At 41.1% G+C, this 15476-nt stretch overlaps 1 protein-coding gene across 3 annotated transcripts in view; it reads right to left on the bottom strand.

Moving 5' to 3' along the window:
* Positions 1-15476, bottom strand: part of LOC120533931 (peroxisomal succinyl-coenzyme A thioesterase-like) — a 93658-nt gene that overhangs the window by 10183 nt on the left and 67999 nt on the right. For all 3 annotated transcript variants that reach the window (XM_039761060.1, XM_039761058.1, XM_039761059.1), the window contains one exon: positions 14171-14251. In XM_039761060.1, coding sequence (XP_039616994.1) covers positions 14171-14251 — 81 coding nt within the window. The remainder of the gene's footprint in view (positions 1-14170; positions 14252-15476) is intronic.

The raw sequence follows: 15476 nt of genomic DNA on the forward strand, positions 1-15476 counted from the left end.
GAATTTTTGTACTTCCATTATCTCTAACCTGCTCTTCATGTGTATCACGGCAACGTTTTTGAATTCTTTATGACGTTTTACTTTGTCTTCTACTCTTTGTCTTTTATTTCTGGCCCTGGACATGGTTAAATCTCTTGGCACAAAGTCTCGTCTCGCGTGATGTTAAAGTTTCTCTTCGAGAAAGTCACATCTCGTCCTGTCTCTCTTCCCAAGATTTTTTTATTATAATAGTGAGATAAGAAAAGTTATCTTCAAGTTTACAAACTGCCTCATGAACACACCATTTTTCCTCAAAGAATTCACATTTTCAGCCATTCTGCAGAATTTATATTCTAAAAACACCCTGGCTAAATTTTTTGATCATGTCACATTGTTTGTTCAACTTCACTTTCTCCTTTCGGGACTTATAAATGGCCAGCTTGGCCTGTCCAATGAGGAAATTACCAATCACACATTTATCTTGATTATACTTATTTCCATTAATATTGTAAGTAAATACAGAGCCATTAAAAGGCAAGTTAAGAACACTAAAAACAGAGGTAGGAACATTTAAAAGAGGAAAAGAGGCCGAAGTCTAGAACAGAAAAGAAAACAGTAAAAAGCGGTTTCTCTCTCTCTCTCTCTCTCTCTCCACAGAAAGGACATTTGTCCATGACTGAAGGATCAAGCAGTGAGACAAAGGAATTAACAGTGATTATGCCATGCAGCATAAGCCATTGCATATTGCCAGTTCTTTTGTTCAATGGTCTAAATAAATTCCGCCAAGCTGGACTCAGTGTCTCTGCTCCTCCAAGGTGTCTCTGGTGTTATAATCAGCGTTTCCCGGTGACTCACCAGCACACAGAGTCTGTAGAGTTCTTTCCCCACAGCATTGTCTAATGAAGTCAGTCTATGTTGTAGAAAGGCAGAAGGCCAGAAGTTGACACATGTCTACTGTCCATTATAAAAATGCCTTGTCAATATTTAGCTTTTCTACTTGTTGTAACAAGACACAGGCAAGTGGCCTCCAGGACAAATCTTTCAGATAATATAACAGTTTTTTTAAAGCTTTCACCCAGAAAGCATTTATATAGCTTCAAAATTCAACAAGTCCTTGTCCTCCTTCAGAAACAGGTGAATAGAGCACACACTGCTTCAGCCAATGTCTTCCATTCCAGACAAAAATTCAGGAGTTCTCTCTGAATACTAAATAAAAGTTCAGGAGGGGGTTCAAGACATGTCAATTTATGCCACATGGTTCATCAAAGTCCTTCCTCTGTATGAGAGCTGTGGAAAAAGCCATTTCCAACCACTCAAGCGACTTTTCAACTTGTTTAGCACTCCTTCCCTGTTCTGTTTCTTAAAAGCCCCATCCCGATGGTAAACACCAAGGCCTCCTTTCGTCCACTGGAGTCAAAAAGGCAGTTTAGGTGGCATCTCACTCCATTCTCCCATCTATACCGTTGTGCTCTTCTTCCAATTTAACCTTGCTGTTAGCACCCTCTGAAAGTTTTCTAAATCTGACACCGTGCCAACATCATCTGTTTGGCTATCAATGAGCACCATGATGTTATCTGCATATGTCACTGTCCAAAATGGCAAGGGGCACCCAGGAACAGACAAACCTCCCACTACTCTTCTTAATTCTCTTAACAAAGGTTCAAGAGCCAGGGAATACAACATACCAAAAAAAGAACTGCCCTGTCTAATCCCCTGACCTACTCTAAATGGAGCACTAAGACCACCACTCATCTTCAGAACACTTTGAATGTCATTGTAGAGCATCTTTACCATTGAAACAAACCCAGATTTAAACCCAAAGACCTCAAGAACCTGCCACAGACAGTCATGATGCACCCTATCAAATGCTTTCTCCATGAGAAGTGAGCCCAACCTTCAGACCATGAAGTCTAGTTATGTGCATAATATCTCTGATTAAAAAGATATTGCCATGTATGGATCGATTGGGTACACAATAGGTCTGATCAGGATGAATCAGAAAGGCTATCACTTCTCTGTCTAATTGCTAGAGGTTTAGAGACGATTTTATAGTCTGTGCAGAGCAGTGCCATGGGCCTCCAGTTCTTAATGTCACTCAAGTCTCCAGATATGGGCAACAGAGCAACCACTGTTGTCCGACAGCTCATGGCCATCAGTCCCATGTCCACACTCTCTAGGAACAAAGCCAAGAGGTCAGGGCCCAAAACATCCCAGAATGATTGTTAAAATTTGACTGGAATTCACTCAATTACTGGAGCATTCCCTTTATTTAAACTCTCCATGGCAACCGTCAGATCCTAAAGTGAAATATCTTTGTTTAATTCAGATAGACGTTCCTCTGGGACTTTTGGCAAAACTTACTGTAGACTTCCTAGGCAACTCTTTACAGAAGAGCTCAGAATAAAAGTTCACTGCCCTTGAACGAATTTGACCTGTCTCTCTCAATTCTTGGCCTACTTGTGATATTAAACAGTGGATCATTCGGCTCTGACCCTGTTTCCTTTCCAGTCCAAAAAATTATTTAGTGGGTTACTGCCTGAAAGCGGGAACGGACCAATGCTCCTTGGACTTTATAATCCAACAGATCAGACAAAGTCACCTTCTTCCTCCTTCACTGTTCTAGTCCATCTTCAGAACAGGCAGAAGCCATGTTCTGCTGGAGCTCTGCAGGAACCACTTATGTTTGGAGTAACATTCAAAGTGTACTGTTAAAAGAACTGGCGAATTTGCACTTTTCCTATGTCCCCCAATTGCCTTATAGATGTAAAATTTCCTACTTGCCTCCTCTAATGTGCCCAGAAAAAGATAAAACTGTTTTTAAAATGCAGGTCATATAAAAGTTGGGCGTTAAAATGCCAATGGCAGCTTTTATGCTGTAAATTAGGCAATAAAAAAATTCACAAATGACTAAACTGTGATCGGAAAGGGCTATTGGGGGTTATAAAACAGGAAATAAAAAGACTAAAATGATGTTTAAAAGTATACAGCCTGTCCAGAGAGAGAGAGAGAGCCGCCCCTCACCTGCTCCCACCTATACTGTTTGGTGCCCCCATTCATCACCCTCCACACGTCCTGCAGCTCATACTGTTCACACAGAAGGTGCAGTGCCCGAGTAGACGACGGGTGAGGCTCCAAATGGTTCTTGTCTAATTCATCATTTAATGTACAGTTAAACCCGACCAAGTTAATTGTGATAATGTGCTGTTCAACAGGGCAAAGAATTTCAGTCCATTCTAACCAACAATTTTCAAGTTTCATTTTAACTACTAGCAGACAGCCCTTCTCCACCTCAGTTGCTGACACAGAATCAGGACTCAAATGTTTAGCCAGGAGGATCGCCAGCCCACCACACCGATTTGTGCCACAGCTAAAATACACGTCGGCACCCCAGGTCCTAACCCACTGACACTCAAAACTGTCATCGCTGTGTGTCTCCTGTAGAAAAGCCACTGCCAGGTGCTTCTCCCTCACGAATGCACACAATGCCTCCCTCTTTGCCTCATCCCTGCACCCATTAACACTGAACGTCCCAGTCCTAAGCGTGTCCATTTTAGTTGGAGAGAATGAAACACTCAGAAGACAACAGACAACAAACAATTGGAGAGAAAGAGAAGTGACTGCCAGCTCCATCATGCGTACTTATTAGCTAAAGAAGCCCTCAATTTTGTGACCAAACCTTTTAGATGATAGCCCTCTTGCTTTGTAAATACGTTGGTTCCTATGCGTCTTTACAAATGTAATTTTACTGAACTGATGAAGAGGTCAACATCAGGAAAAAAAATCTTGAAATACAACACCCTTGTTTCTACTAAGAAAGACCGTATCTGTGAGAAGCTGTACCCTTCCCCATCTCCCATTTATTGACTCCCCTCTAATTGAAGTTACGAGTTAGTGAAAGCCCCTTCATCATCACCACTCCCTGGAGCTGAGAAGTCTTCCGATTCCAGCACTATCAGTCTCTGACTCTTCTTGTCTGACTCTCTTTAATGCAGTAGGAACTTTAAACCCCTCATCTTGCTCTGTGGACGCTATGTCCATCTCATCCCACACGCTCTCTACTGCCGACAAGCCAGCTTTCACATCCAAACTTGTTATTTCAATTTTATTACTAGTTACCAAAACCTCTCCGGTAGCATTTTCTTGCTGTTCCACGCATTCACTTTTATCAGTTTCCCCCTGGCTTTCCTTCCGATCCTTAGGGCACATTTATACTTCACGCGACGCGACGCATGCTGCAGCGGACGCTCCTGCTACGCAAGCGTTGTAGTGTTTATACTTGCGCGCGTACTTTACGTAAATCTGGAGGAATCCACCACGTGGCAGTGCGAGATATTATCGCGGTGAGAACATGTTCGGCTTCTCTGTGTTGTGAATTGCCTAAAACACCTATTAAATTCCGATAACACCTTACTGCAATATCTCTGAAAAGGATGTTTATTGATTAAATCCATAAATCCAGGGATGTATGTGTCCATTCCAGGAAGCATTGGGCACGAGTGAGAAACAGTCCCTTGACGAGGCCTCAGCTCATCGTAAGGTGAATACAAGCACACACATACGCTAGCGTCATTTTAGCGGCACCAAATCCCCAAATCTGCATATCTTTGGAAGGAAACCGGAGCACAGTGTGGAATACAAGCAGGAAATACCAGCAACATAACTCTCTGCGAGACAGCAGTGCTATCGCTCCGCCACCGTGACACCCCCATGTGTGTAATTATTCCCCCATGTGTGTATTTATTAACAGTATTCATTATTTAAACGAAATTTTATGTAAAATGTAACATACACATTTTAATGCATTTCATCATGAAAGTGATATCAAGTATAAATCTAAAGATTCTAAATGTGCAGAGAGTTGGAATATCATACATTTAATTTGTTCTGTTTGCCGATCTATTGCTGCTTTCCGCTGCTGAAGCAAAATGCCGACATACAGATGCATTCGTGGTGCTTTTATATTCAAGCGTCACATATTCCTGATCGTAATGACACGATACATTTTAAAAGTTTCACATACCATCTTTTGTGCCATCTATTTTTTATTGTTTTACTTTACCTGCTGTCAGGTCCAAGAAGCTCGTAGCGATTAAAACTGGGATGACGTTTACGACCGTCTGCTTTAATGATAAAGTAAACTACGAGGTGAAAGTGGACATTTCGAGATTAAAGCCGAAATTTCCACTTTAATCATAAAATACACGTTTTCACCGTGTCCTTTATTAGTTTCTCAGTGGCTCAAATATAACGCTATACATTATGTTGCTGTTGTTAAGTTGCAAAAATTAAAATATAAAAAAGACATATATAAATGACACGATACATTTTAAAAGTCTCACATACCATCTTTTGTGCCGTCTATTTTTTTTTTTTTTTGCAACTTCACATTGGCTACATAATGTATAGCGCTGTATTTGAGCCATTCATCAAACAGCAAAGTGTGCACATCGATCCCCGAAGGATCTCCATAGAGGCTTGCTGTCACATGTAGATAGTAAACAGAGACTCTGGCGTCACGTTCCGACTTTTAGCACACTCGCCCCGACTTTTGCTGGTACTGCAACTCGCGCCAGCGTCGCGTTAATTTCTGAGGACCTGCTCAGAGGGCGCGTGAAATGAGCGCTGGGAGCGCGTGGCAGCCATGATCGCGGACGCGTACGCGTTCTGAGCGTGAAGTATAAATGAGCCCTTAGTCTGTGTGCTCCCTTCACCTTTTTCAGGTATGCCGGCTGAAGGTGCAGCTGCTTCCGTTGCGGCCTTTTCGCCTGTAGTGGACAGTGCCGGGCCATCCTCTGACCTTATGTTTCTCTGCCCATTACCTTCTTCATTGCTCCCTGGACAGCTTTTTGCGACATGCCTGGGGTTACCACACTTAAAACATTTCATGGGCTCTGATGAAACAAAAACGATATATTCAAAGCTGTCCATTCTAAACCTTAGGGCCACATTAAGCTCTTTATTAAACTCTCTAGGTATCATCAGCACTTGTTTTCTAAAAGAAACAACATGCTTTAAATGCGGATCTTTATAGCCCAATGGCATTTGTTTACAACAATCGCACTGCTCATCCATGAAGTAGATCGGATATGTTCACAGCCCATTAGTTGACCAACCGCCAATACGCATTCCTCCAGGAAGCATGAAAAGTTAGGGGCAATCTTAACACCATGTCAGCAAGTAAGTGACTCAAAATCTTCCCTGCGGGAACCGGCACTTGCCGAGGAGGCCATGCAGGCCACCCTCATGACACTCAAGATAGAAAAGGAAAGGAGAAATTCAAAACTGCAGTCCCTCCAGCACTCATGCAAGGCTCTGACCACTCTAAAGAAAGAAAGAAAGAAAGAAAGAAAGAAGATGCTATACGACACCACTGCTCTAGACCACGAAGGTAAACAGAAGTTCCTTAAAAATTATATTCTTATTCTTTATGTGTAGCAATAATGTATGTTCTTCAAACTACGCTAGTTCTAAACACATTTATTACAGTTTTTATCCTGCTCCCAGGATTTTTATCCATTTATGCCAAGTGTGTTCAGGACATGTTGTCAACTATAGCTCAGCAATACAGATGGTAAAACAGAGCCCACCACCCATCTACTTGCAAGACTAATCTCACACTTGTAGACAGTTCAGACAGTTGCAATGCAATAAAATCATAATTTTAGCTTTATCTTTCAATCAAATTAGTTTTATTTGACTTGAACAAGAAAAAAAGAGCATTCAACAATCATAGAAAAAACCTCAGTAACCAAACAGCTACATCACAGACCCTAGCCCAATAATTTGGTTTGTCACACATAAACAGGTGTCTGAATGCACTGTTTGCAGCAGTGGAGCCTTATCTCTTGTAATCCATTGCTTCTGAAACACCAGACCTTTAGTCTGAGGCAGTCTGGTGCCAAGAACCCCGGCAATGGTAAAATCACTAACATCGCATTTTGTTTTTGAAACAATGTGACAAGTGGTCAGAGCATACATGCTCTAAATGGGCGCAGGCATGAGCAAACACATGCTTCTCCTGGGTTGATTGGGGTGCTTGGCTAAGCATGCACTTATGTGCAAATGCAAGCAGATCTGTCAGGTGCATCATTCACAACATGGAGCAAGTGGAGGGTCAAACCTGCACCCAATCAGGTAGGATACAAGCAGCCTGCATGACAGAGAGGGGGTAAAACAATTGACAGAGACAGCAAATCAGTATCGGGTACCAAAGCAGAAAGTGCAAATGAGCCAACCAGCCAACAGGCGAGCAAGCAAGAGGCAGAGCTGTCGTTAGCCCTGTGAAAAGTGAAGGATTGGTGCTCTATGGCAGATCATACCCACTGATGATTCAAAGAAAAGCAGGTGCAATGTCACTGGAGTCCTCCTCAAGAATCTGATATACAGCAGGTAAACAAGAAGGAAGACAGGAGGACAACCAACACTGAAACAGAGGCAGCCTAGATGGGGGTCACTGTAGAGAACTGTGGCTGCTGGAGTCTCCATTGGCTGAGCGAGCTATGGGTGAGCCAGGGAGAAAGAGAGGGAGTTGTGCTGGGCTCTGCAAGGATTAGTAGAAAAACATCCAAGGACCCAATTACTAGGTTTTATTCTGGCTTTATCCTGGGATTATTTATTTGATTTTAACTCATGGACTGTCACTGATTTTATCAGATTATTTATTTATTGAGTAAAATCTTGGACTGTACTTTGACGCACTTTTGGCCCTTCTCGATCCCAGACATCGATAATCATGACCAAGATATACAGGACAATACAGAAACATAACAAACAAGGTTGTTGCAAAAAAGTGCATTGTCCAGTTTTATTTAAACAATCAAGTGTCCAGCAAAATGCAATACAGTCACAAAGTTTCTTCAATAAATAATCCATAAAAGTGAGTGCATCCATGTTAAAAAAAAACAGCAATAAATAGTGCCTTAACCTCCTTAATGTTAGTCCCGAGTGTCACATGGGCAATGGTATAGAGGCGTCTCACATAAGAGCTGTAAAAGTGCCAATAGCGTTAATTTGTTTGTTGGTTAAGATAATATTAACTGTAAAATAAAAAAAAAATTTGCAGTGTTCTAAATCTTTTTTTTTAACATAATAGGAGTAGGACTTTTGTCCTGTGGGACTCTGGAGGCAGCTAATAGGTACTGACAGGCCAAGCGGAATGCGGCTTCGGTGGTTGCTGAGGCAAAAACTCGGGCATGGGAGGAGTTTGGGGAGGCCATGGAGAACGACTTTCGGACGGCTTCGAGGAGATTCTGGTCCACCGTTCGGCGTCTCAGGAGGGGGAAGCAGTGCAGTGTATATGGTGGGGATGGTGCGCTGCTGACCTCGACTCGGGACGTTGTGGGTCGGTGGGGGGAGTACTTCAAAGACATCCTCAATCCCACTAACATGCCTTCCAATGAGGAAGCAGAGTCTGGGGACTCTGAGGTGGGCTCCCCCATCTCTGGGGCTGAGGTCACCGAGGTGGTTAAAAAAACTCCTTGGTGGCAAGGCCCCGGGGGTGGATGAGATACGCCCAGAGTTCCTCAAGGCTCTGGATGTTTTAGGACTGTCTTGGTTGGCATGTCTCTGCAACATTGCATGGAAATCAGGGACAGTGCCTCTGGTTTGGCAGACCAGGGTGGTGGTCCCCCTCTTTAAAAAGCGGGGCCGGAGAGTGTATTCCAACTACAGAGGGATCACACTCCTCAGCTTCCCTGGAAAAGTTTATTCAGGAGTTCTGGAGAGGAGAGTCCATCGGAAAGTCAAACCTCGGATTCAGGAGGAACAATGTGGTTTTCGTCCTGGTCGCGGAACAGTGGACTAGCTCTACACCCTTAGCAGAATCCTGGAGGGTGCATGGGAGTTTACCCAACCAGTCTACATGTGTTTTGTGGACTTGGAAAAGGCGTTTGACCGTGTCCCTCTGGGAGTCCTGTGGGGGGTGCAGATGATGTTGTCCTGTTTGCTTCATCAGGCCATGATCTTCAGCTCTCTCTGAATCGGTTCGCAGCTGAGTGTGAAGCGGCTGAGATGGGAATCAGCACCTCCAAATTCAAGACCATGGTCCTCAGCCAGAAAAGGGTGGAGTGCCCTCTCAGAGTTGGGGGAGAGATCCTGCCCCAAGTGGAGGAGTTCAAGTATCTCGGGGTCTTGTTCACGAGTGAGGGAAGAATGGAGCGTGAGATCGACAGGCGGATCGGTGCGGCATCCGCAGTGATGTGGGCTTTGCATCGGTCTGTCGTGGTGAAAAAGGAGCTGAGCCATAAGGCAAAGCTCTCAATTTACCACTCATTCTACGTTCCTACCCTCACCTATGGTCATGAGCTATGGGTAGTGACTGAAAGAATGAGATCGTGAATACAAGCAGCTGAAATGAGTTTCCTCCGCAGGGTATCTGGGCTTTCCCTTAAAGACAGGGTGAGAAGCTCAGTCATCTGGGAGGGGCTCAGAGTAGAGCCGCTGCTCCTCTGCATCGAGAGGAGTCAGATGAGGTGGCTCGGGCATCTGACCAGGATGCCTCCTGGACGCCTCCCTGGTGAGGTGTTCCGGGCATGTCCAACCGGGAGGAGGCCCAGGAAGACCCAGGACACGCTGGAGGGACTATGTCTCCCAGCTGGCCTGGGAACGCCTTGGGATTCTCCCGGAAGAGCTAGAAGAACTGGCCGGGGAGAGGGAAGTCTGGGCCTCTCTGCTCAGGCTGATGCCCCCGCGACCCAACCTCGGATAAGCGGAAGAGGATGTATGGATGGATGGAGTGGTGTTACAACCCCTTAATAGGCTAGGAGCAACAAGATACATTAGGAACTACCAAAAAATATTATAAATTAAAACACAGTAACAAAAATTGGTTTTATAATTGTAAGAACATTTCTGAAACTTCTATCTGCAGTTTAGATTCATTCTGCTATGAATTGTTCATTCTAAGGCTAAAACTTTAGATCTGGACCCAAATTTATTAAGCACCTCAGAGTAGAAAAATGGTTCTAACTGGCTCAAAATTTTCAGAGTGAGAAAATTTGGTCCTACTCTTAGAAGTAGGTGATTAAACATTTTATTATTTTTCCTAATTTAGAAAACTTCTCCTAACCAGAATTTAGGACAGCTCATGAGTTGTTCTACCTCATTTGGAACTTCAAGAATATTGCCTTTAAGCAGTGACTGACACGTACATCCCAAGAAACGATGTCTTGAAAATGCTATGATTTATTACATGATTGATCCGTCTACATGAAGAAGCCATGCATTGTCACTCAAAACGAAAGTGTTGGTAACATTTTGGCCACAAGGAATACGCAGATTTTTAATAGCAATAATTTGTGTATGTCACAACCAATTATTTATTGAATTTTGCACCAAACTTAGAACGCCCTTATAATAATTCAGATTTATATATTTTCCCATAACTCTATGTGAATTAATATTAAAGCAAGTTACACTCATGCAAATAAATATGCATATAAAGATCATTGACAAGTGTTGATGAGCATGTATAAATTAATTGCAAGGGAAATCACAATATTAATGCACAGACAGAAATCAGATGGAGAATCCAAGGACAGATAAATAGAGCCTTGCAGAAGGGGGGATCATGAAGAAGAACACAGCACATGTCTGTGAAAGAAAAAGGGAACACTGGAAGAGTGACTGCAACTTACAGCGACAGCTAGTTTCAGTAACTGTTACTTTACAAGGCACATCCCATGGCCATATGCAGGAAGGGGATTCTTCTGAAAGATTGGCTGAGGATTATTCATTATTAAATAAACATGCCAGATATCGGACTTTACTTTCATTCAGTTTGCATGTATAAGTCTTTCCATCTTGGTGATCATTACTGTATTATTTCTGAAAATGATGTGATCAAGAGGCAATGATTACACACAGATTAACGTAGTATCCTACCTTATTATGTTTTCCTTCTACTTCTTCTCTTCCTACTTTGAATATTATCCTACTATTATGAATATTCTTTATCTTGAAGCTTCAGTACCAGAAAACAACAAAAAATCATTGTGAGCAGCAAATTTATGGTAAGGAGAGTCAAGGATGCTAAAGTAAATTATCTACTGTATATTAAACCTGAAGAGATCACGGACTCTTGTTGCTATAACAAGGAGATGGATTTTGATGATAATTAACTTCAGAAAAAAATTAAAAAAAGTAATAAAAAAATAAAAATAATAATTTTGGTGTCCATTAACTCTGTTATTATACGTATACAATAGATAAAATTGGAAAAGGAAAGCTTACTTTTCCTGTACTGTGATCATAAAATTATAAAACATGAAAAAAAAGTTAGCTACAAAAAATAATCAACAAACAAAGCAATTAGGAAAACGTCCATATCCTCATTATTTGCTTGGTATGTCTCATTGTGTCCTTCAAACAGACTATTCTAATGTTCAGTTATGACAATAAGGGTAAAACAATTTGTGTTTCTAACTTTTCACTAGCATTTTCCTCCAACGGCAAAAATGGTAAGTTAAAGAATAAGACGACTCCCATTCTAAAACATTTCTTTTCCTTTTCAACTCTAACACCTTGGTTATGCTTATAGTGGAAACATGTAGAAAATAGTTAGTAAATACAGCAGATGTATTTATATTTCTGCACAAGTCCAACTACCATAAATCAAGTAATAACAGTGCTACAGTTTGGGACTGAGGATTATCAAATGTCATAAGATATTGAGATCTTAAATTTGTGAACAGTTAATGTTTGTTAACATTTAAGAAAATGCTTTATAAAGATGGCAACTCTAACTACATACTTCATCATTTGTATTTGTTTGCCCCTGAGGACTGTATAACCAATTAAGGTTTACTGTACATATTCAATTATATGAAGCACAACTTCACTGGGTGCCACAAAGTAAAACTTGATCAACTACAAAGAGTCAAATGATCCTATAAAGATCCTACGAGATGTTAAGATGCAGGTGTTTACATCTGTATTACAACTGTGGACTGGCCGATTAAAACTTACAAAATTATTAATTTAAAAAATGTAAATAAATATAAAACAGATATAAATAGAAACAAAGTAGTATTTTTGACTGTACATATTTAAAGATGACTAAAGTAAATTAGTTGTGGAATGAATTAAAGGAAGAAATTTTACAACTGAATCTTGAACAGGACATTTATGCTATGTAGGTAATGCTGATGCCATCACATACTGTTTATTGCAAAGAAATACTCTAATTATAACATTACCTTTTGCAAACAATTTATAGCCTGCTTTATGTCAGAGTTAAAAATGCATTGAAAAGCATTCACACATACAGTGGTGTGAAAAACTATTTGCCCCCTACCTGATTTCTTATTCTTTTGCATGTTTGTCACACAAAATGTTTCTGATCATCAAACACATTTAACCATTAGTCAAATATAACACAAGTAAACACAAAATGCAGTTTTTAAATGATGCTTTTTATTATTTAGGGAGAAAAAAAATCCAAAACTACACTGTGTGAAAAAGTAATTGCCCTCTGAACCTAATAACTGGTTGGGCCACCCTTAGCAGCAATAACTGCAATCAAGCGTTTGCGATAACTTGCAATGAGTCTTTTACAGCGCTCTGGAGGAATTTTGGCCCACTCATCTTTGCAGAATTGTTGTAATTCAGCTTTATTTAAGGGTTTTCTAGCATGAACCGCCTTTTTAAGGTATGTGCCATAGCATTTCAATTGGATTCAGGTCAGGACTTTGACTAGGCCACTCCAAAGTCTTCATTTTGTTTTTCTTCAGCCATTCAGAGGTGGATTTGCTGGTGTGTTTTGGGTCATTGTCCTGTTGCAGCACCCAAGATCGCTTCAGCTTGAGTTGGCGAACAGATGGCGGACATTCTCCTTCAGGATTTTTTGGTAGACAGTAGAATTCATGGTTCCATCTATCACAGCAAGCCTTCCAGGTCCTGAAGCAGCAAAACAACCCCAGACCATCACACTACCACCACCATATTTTACTGTTGGTATGATGTTCTTTTTCTGAAATGCTGTGTTCCTTTTACGCCAGATGTAACGGGACATTTGCCTTCCAACTGCTTAACAGTGGTTTGCGTCTTGGAAATCTGCCATGCAGGTCGTTTTTGCCCAGTCTCTTTCTTATGGTGGAGTCATGAACACTGACCTTAATTGAGGCGTGAGGCCTGCACTACTTTAGACGTTGTCCTGGGGTCTTTTGTGACCACTCAGATGAGTCGTCTCTGCGCTCTTGGGGTAATTTTGGTCGGCTGGCCACTCCTGGGAAGGTTCACCACTGTTCCATGTTTTTGCCATTTGTGGATAATGGCTCTCACTGTGGTTCGCTGGAGTCCCAAAGCTTTAGAAATGGCTTTATAACCTTTACCAGACTGATAGATCTCAATTACTTCTGTTCTCATTTGTTCCTGAATTTCTTTGGATCTTGGCATGATGTCTTGCTTTTGAGGTGCTTTTGGTCTACTTCTCTGTGTCAGGCAGCTCCTATTTAAGTGATTTCTTGATTGAAACAGGTGTGGCAGTAATCAGGCCTGGGGGTGGCTATGGAAATTGAACTCAGGTGTGATACACCACAGTTAGGTTATTTTTTAACAGGGGGCAATTACTTTTTCACACAGGGCCATGTAGGTTTGGATTTTTTCTCCTAAATAATAAAACCATCATTTAAAAACTGCATTTTGTGTTTACTTGTGTTATATTTGACTAATGGTTAAATGTGTTTGATGATCAGAAACATTTTGTGTGACAAACATGCAAAAGAATAAGAAATCAGGAAGGGGGCAAATAGTTTTTCACACCACTGTACATCTTTATATTACAGCTCATGTTTACAAGGGATATATTTCAACGCTTGAATCAGTGTGTCACTGACAGGCACTGCAGCGTACCTGAGGATCTGGACTTTTTTACTTCAAAGTCATTAACTCAGTCCCAAATACTAGCTCATTTATGACACTGCACAAGTTAGTTACTTGCCAGGCTTCAATTAAAAACAAAACAGAAAAACAATTCTATTATAGATTTGTTTTTGTAAAGTGACTTATGATGTCAAAGTCGCTAAACAAACTTTGTTAGTTATTGTGAACTGTAGGACAATTCTTCTAAAATCAGCATTTTAGATAATCAAGGCTGGATTGTTACAAATATTACTGACTGTTTTCACTGAAAAACAAATACATGTGCACAACATTCATATCTATGTAAAAAAAAAAAATCTATATATATCCTTACATCTCTAGCAGAATCAACAGCGGGCCAATTCTGATCATCATCGCCAGCAATCAACAAAACAGGACACTTTATGTTTCCCACCTTAAAAAAAGAAAGGATAAATGTATTAATTGTGTACCAGCAGGGTTAAGTATGATACATCTGTTCAGTGTTGTTTTACTGTACTTAGCTCTTTACTTTTTGATCAAAATATTAATTGTATAACACATTAAAAACACAAAGTATAAATTCAACACAAATGCCAATGCAGTGTAAACGCATTCAAAATAATCTATACAGTAATCCCTTGCTATATCGCGCTTCGACTTTCGCGGCTTCACTCTATCGTGGATTTTAAATGTAAGCACATCTAAATATATATCACAGATTTTTTGCTGGTTCGAGGATTTCTGTGGACAATGGGTCTTTTAATTTATGCTACACGCTTCCTCAGTTTGTTTGCCCTGTTCATTTCATACAAGGGACGCTATTGGCGGATGGCTTAGAAGCTACCCAATCAGAGCATGTATTACATATTAACTAAAACTCCTCAATGCTATAAGATATGCATCCCGCGCTGAGCTTGATTGTTTGCTTGTCTCTGCCTCTATTTCACCCTCTCTGACATTCTCTGCCTGGCGGAGGGCTGTGAGCAGAGGTGCTGTTTGCACAGAAGCTGTTTGCCTAGTGGATACGGACGCACCTCTAAGAAATGCTGCTTTATCGCGGTGCTTCCAAAAGCACACTTATTGATTTTTTGATGGTTTGCTTTAATCTCGCTCTCTCACTCTCTGACGTTCTCTGCGTCTGACAGAGGAGATGTGAGCAAAGGGGCTGTTTGCACAGAGGCTGTTTGCTTAGAAGATACTGACGCTCCTCTAAAAAATGCCGCGGCAAACTTAAAAGCACACGTATTGATTTTTTGATTGTTTGCTTTTCTTTGCCAGCGCTCTCTCTCTCTCTCTCTCTGAAATTCTCTGCTCCTAAAGAGAAGAAGATCTATTTGCATTCTTTTAATTGTGAGAAAGAACTGTCATCTCTGTCTTGTCATGGATCACAGTTTAAACTTTTGAATAAAGGGTGTTATTTCATGTCTAGAGGGCTCTAATAATGGTAACAGTGTGTGAGCGTTTATAAGGGCTTAAAATATATAAAAATAACTACACAAACATGTTTTCTACTTCGCGGATTTTCATCTATCGCGGTGGGTTCTGGAACGTAACCCCTGCGATCGAGGACGGATTACTGTACTAATAAAAGGCAAAGCCCTCACTGACTTTCATTTAGAAATTCTATGCGTAACAGTCATAACGGTCAACAACGTCTG

This window comes from Polypterus senegalus, chromosome 8, assembly GCF_016835505.1.
Source record: "Polypterus senegalus isolate Bchr_013 chromosome 8, ASM1683550v1, whole genome shotgun sequence".
Classification (NCBI taxonomy): domain Eukaryota; kingdom Metazoa; phylum Chordata; class Cladistia; order Polypteriformes; family Polypteridae; genus Polypterus; species Polypterus senegalus.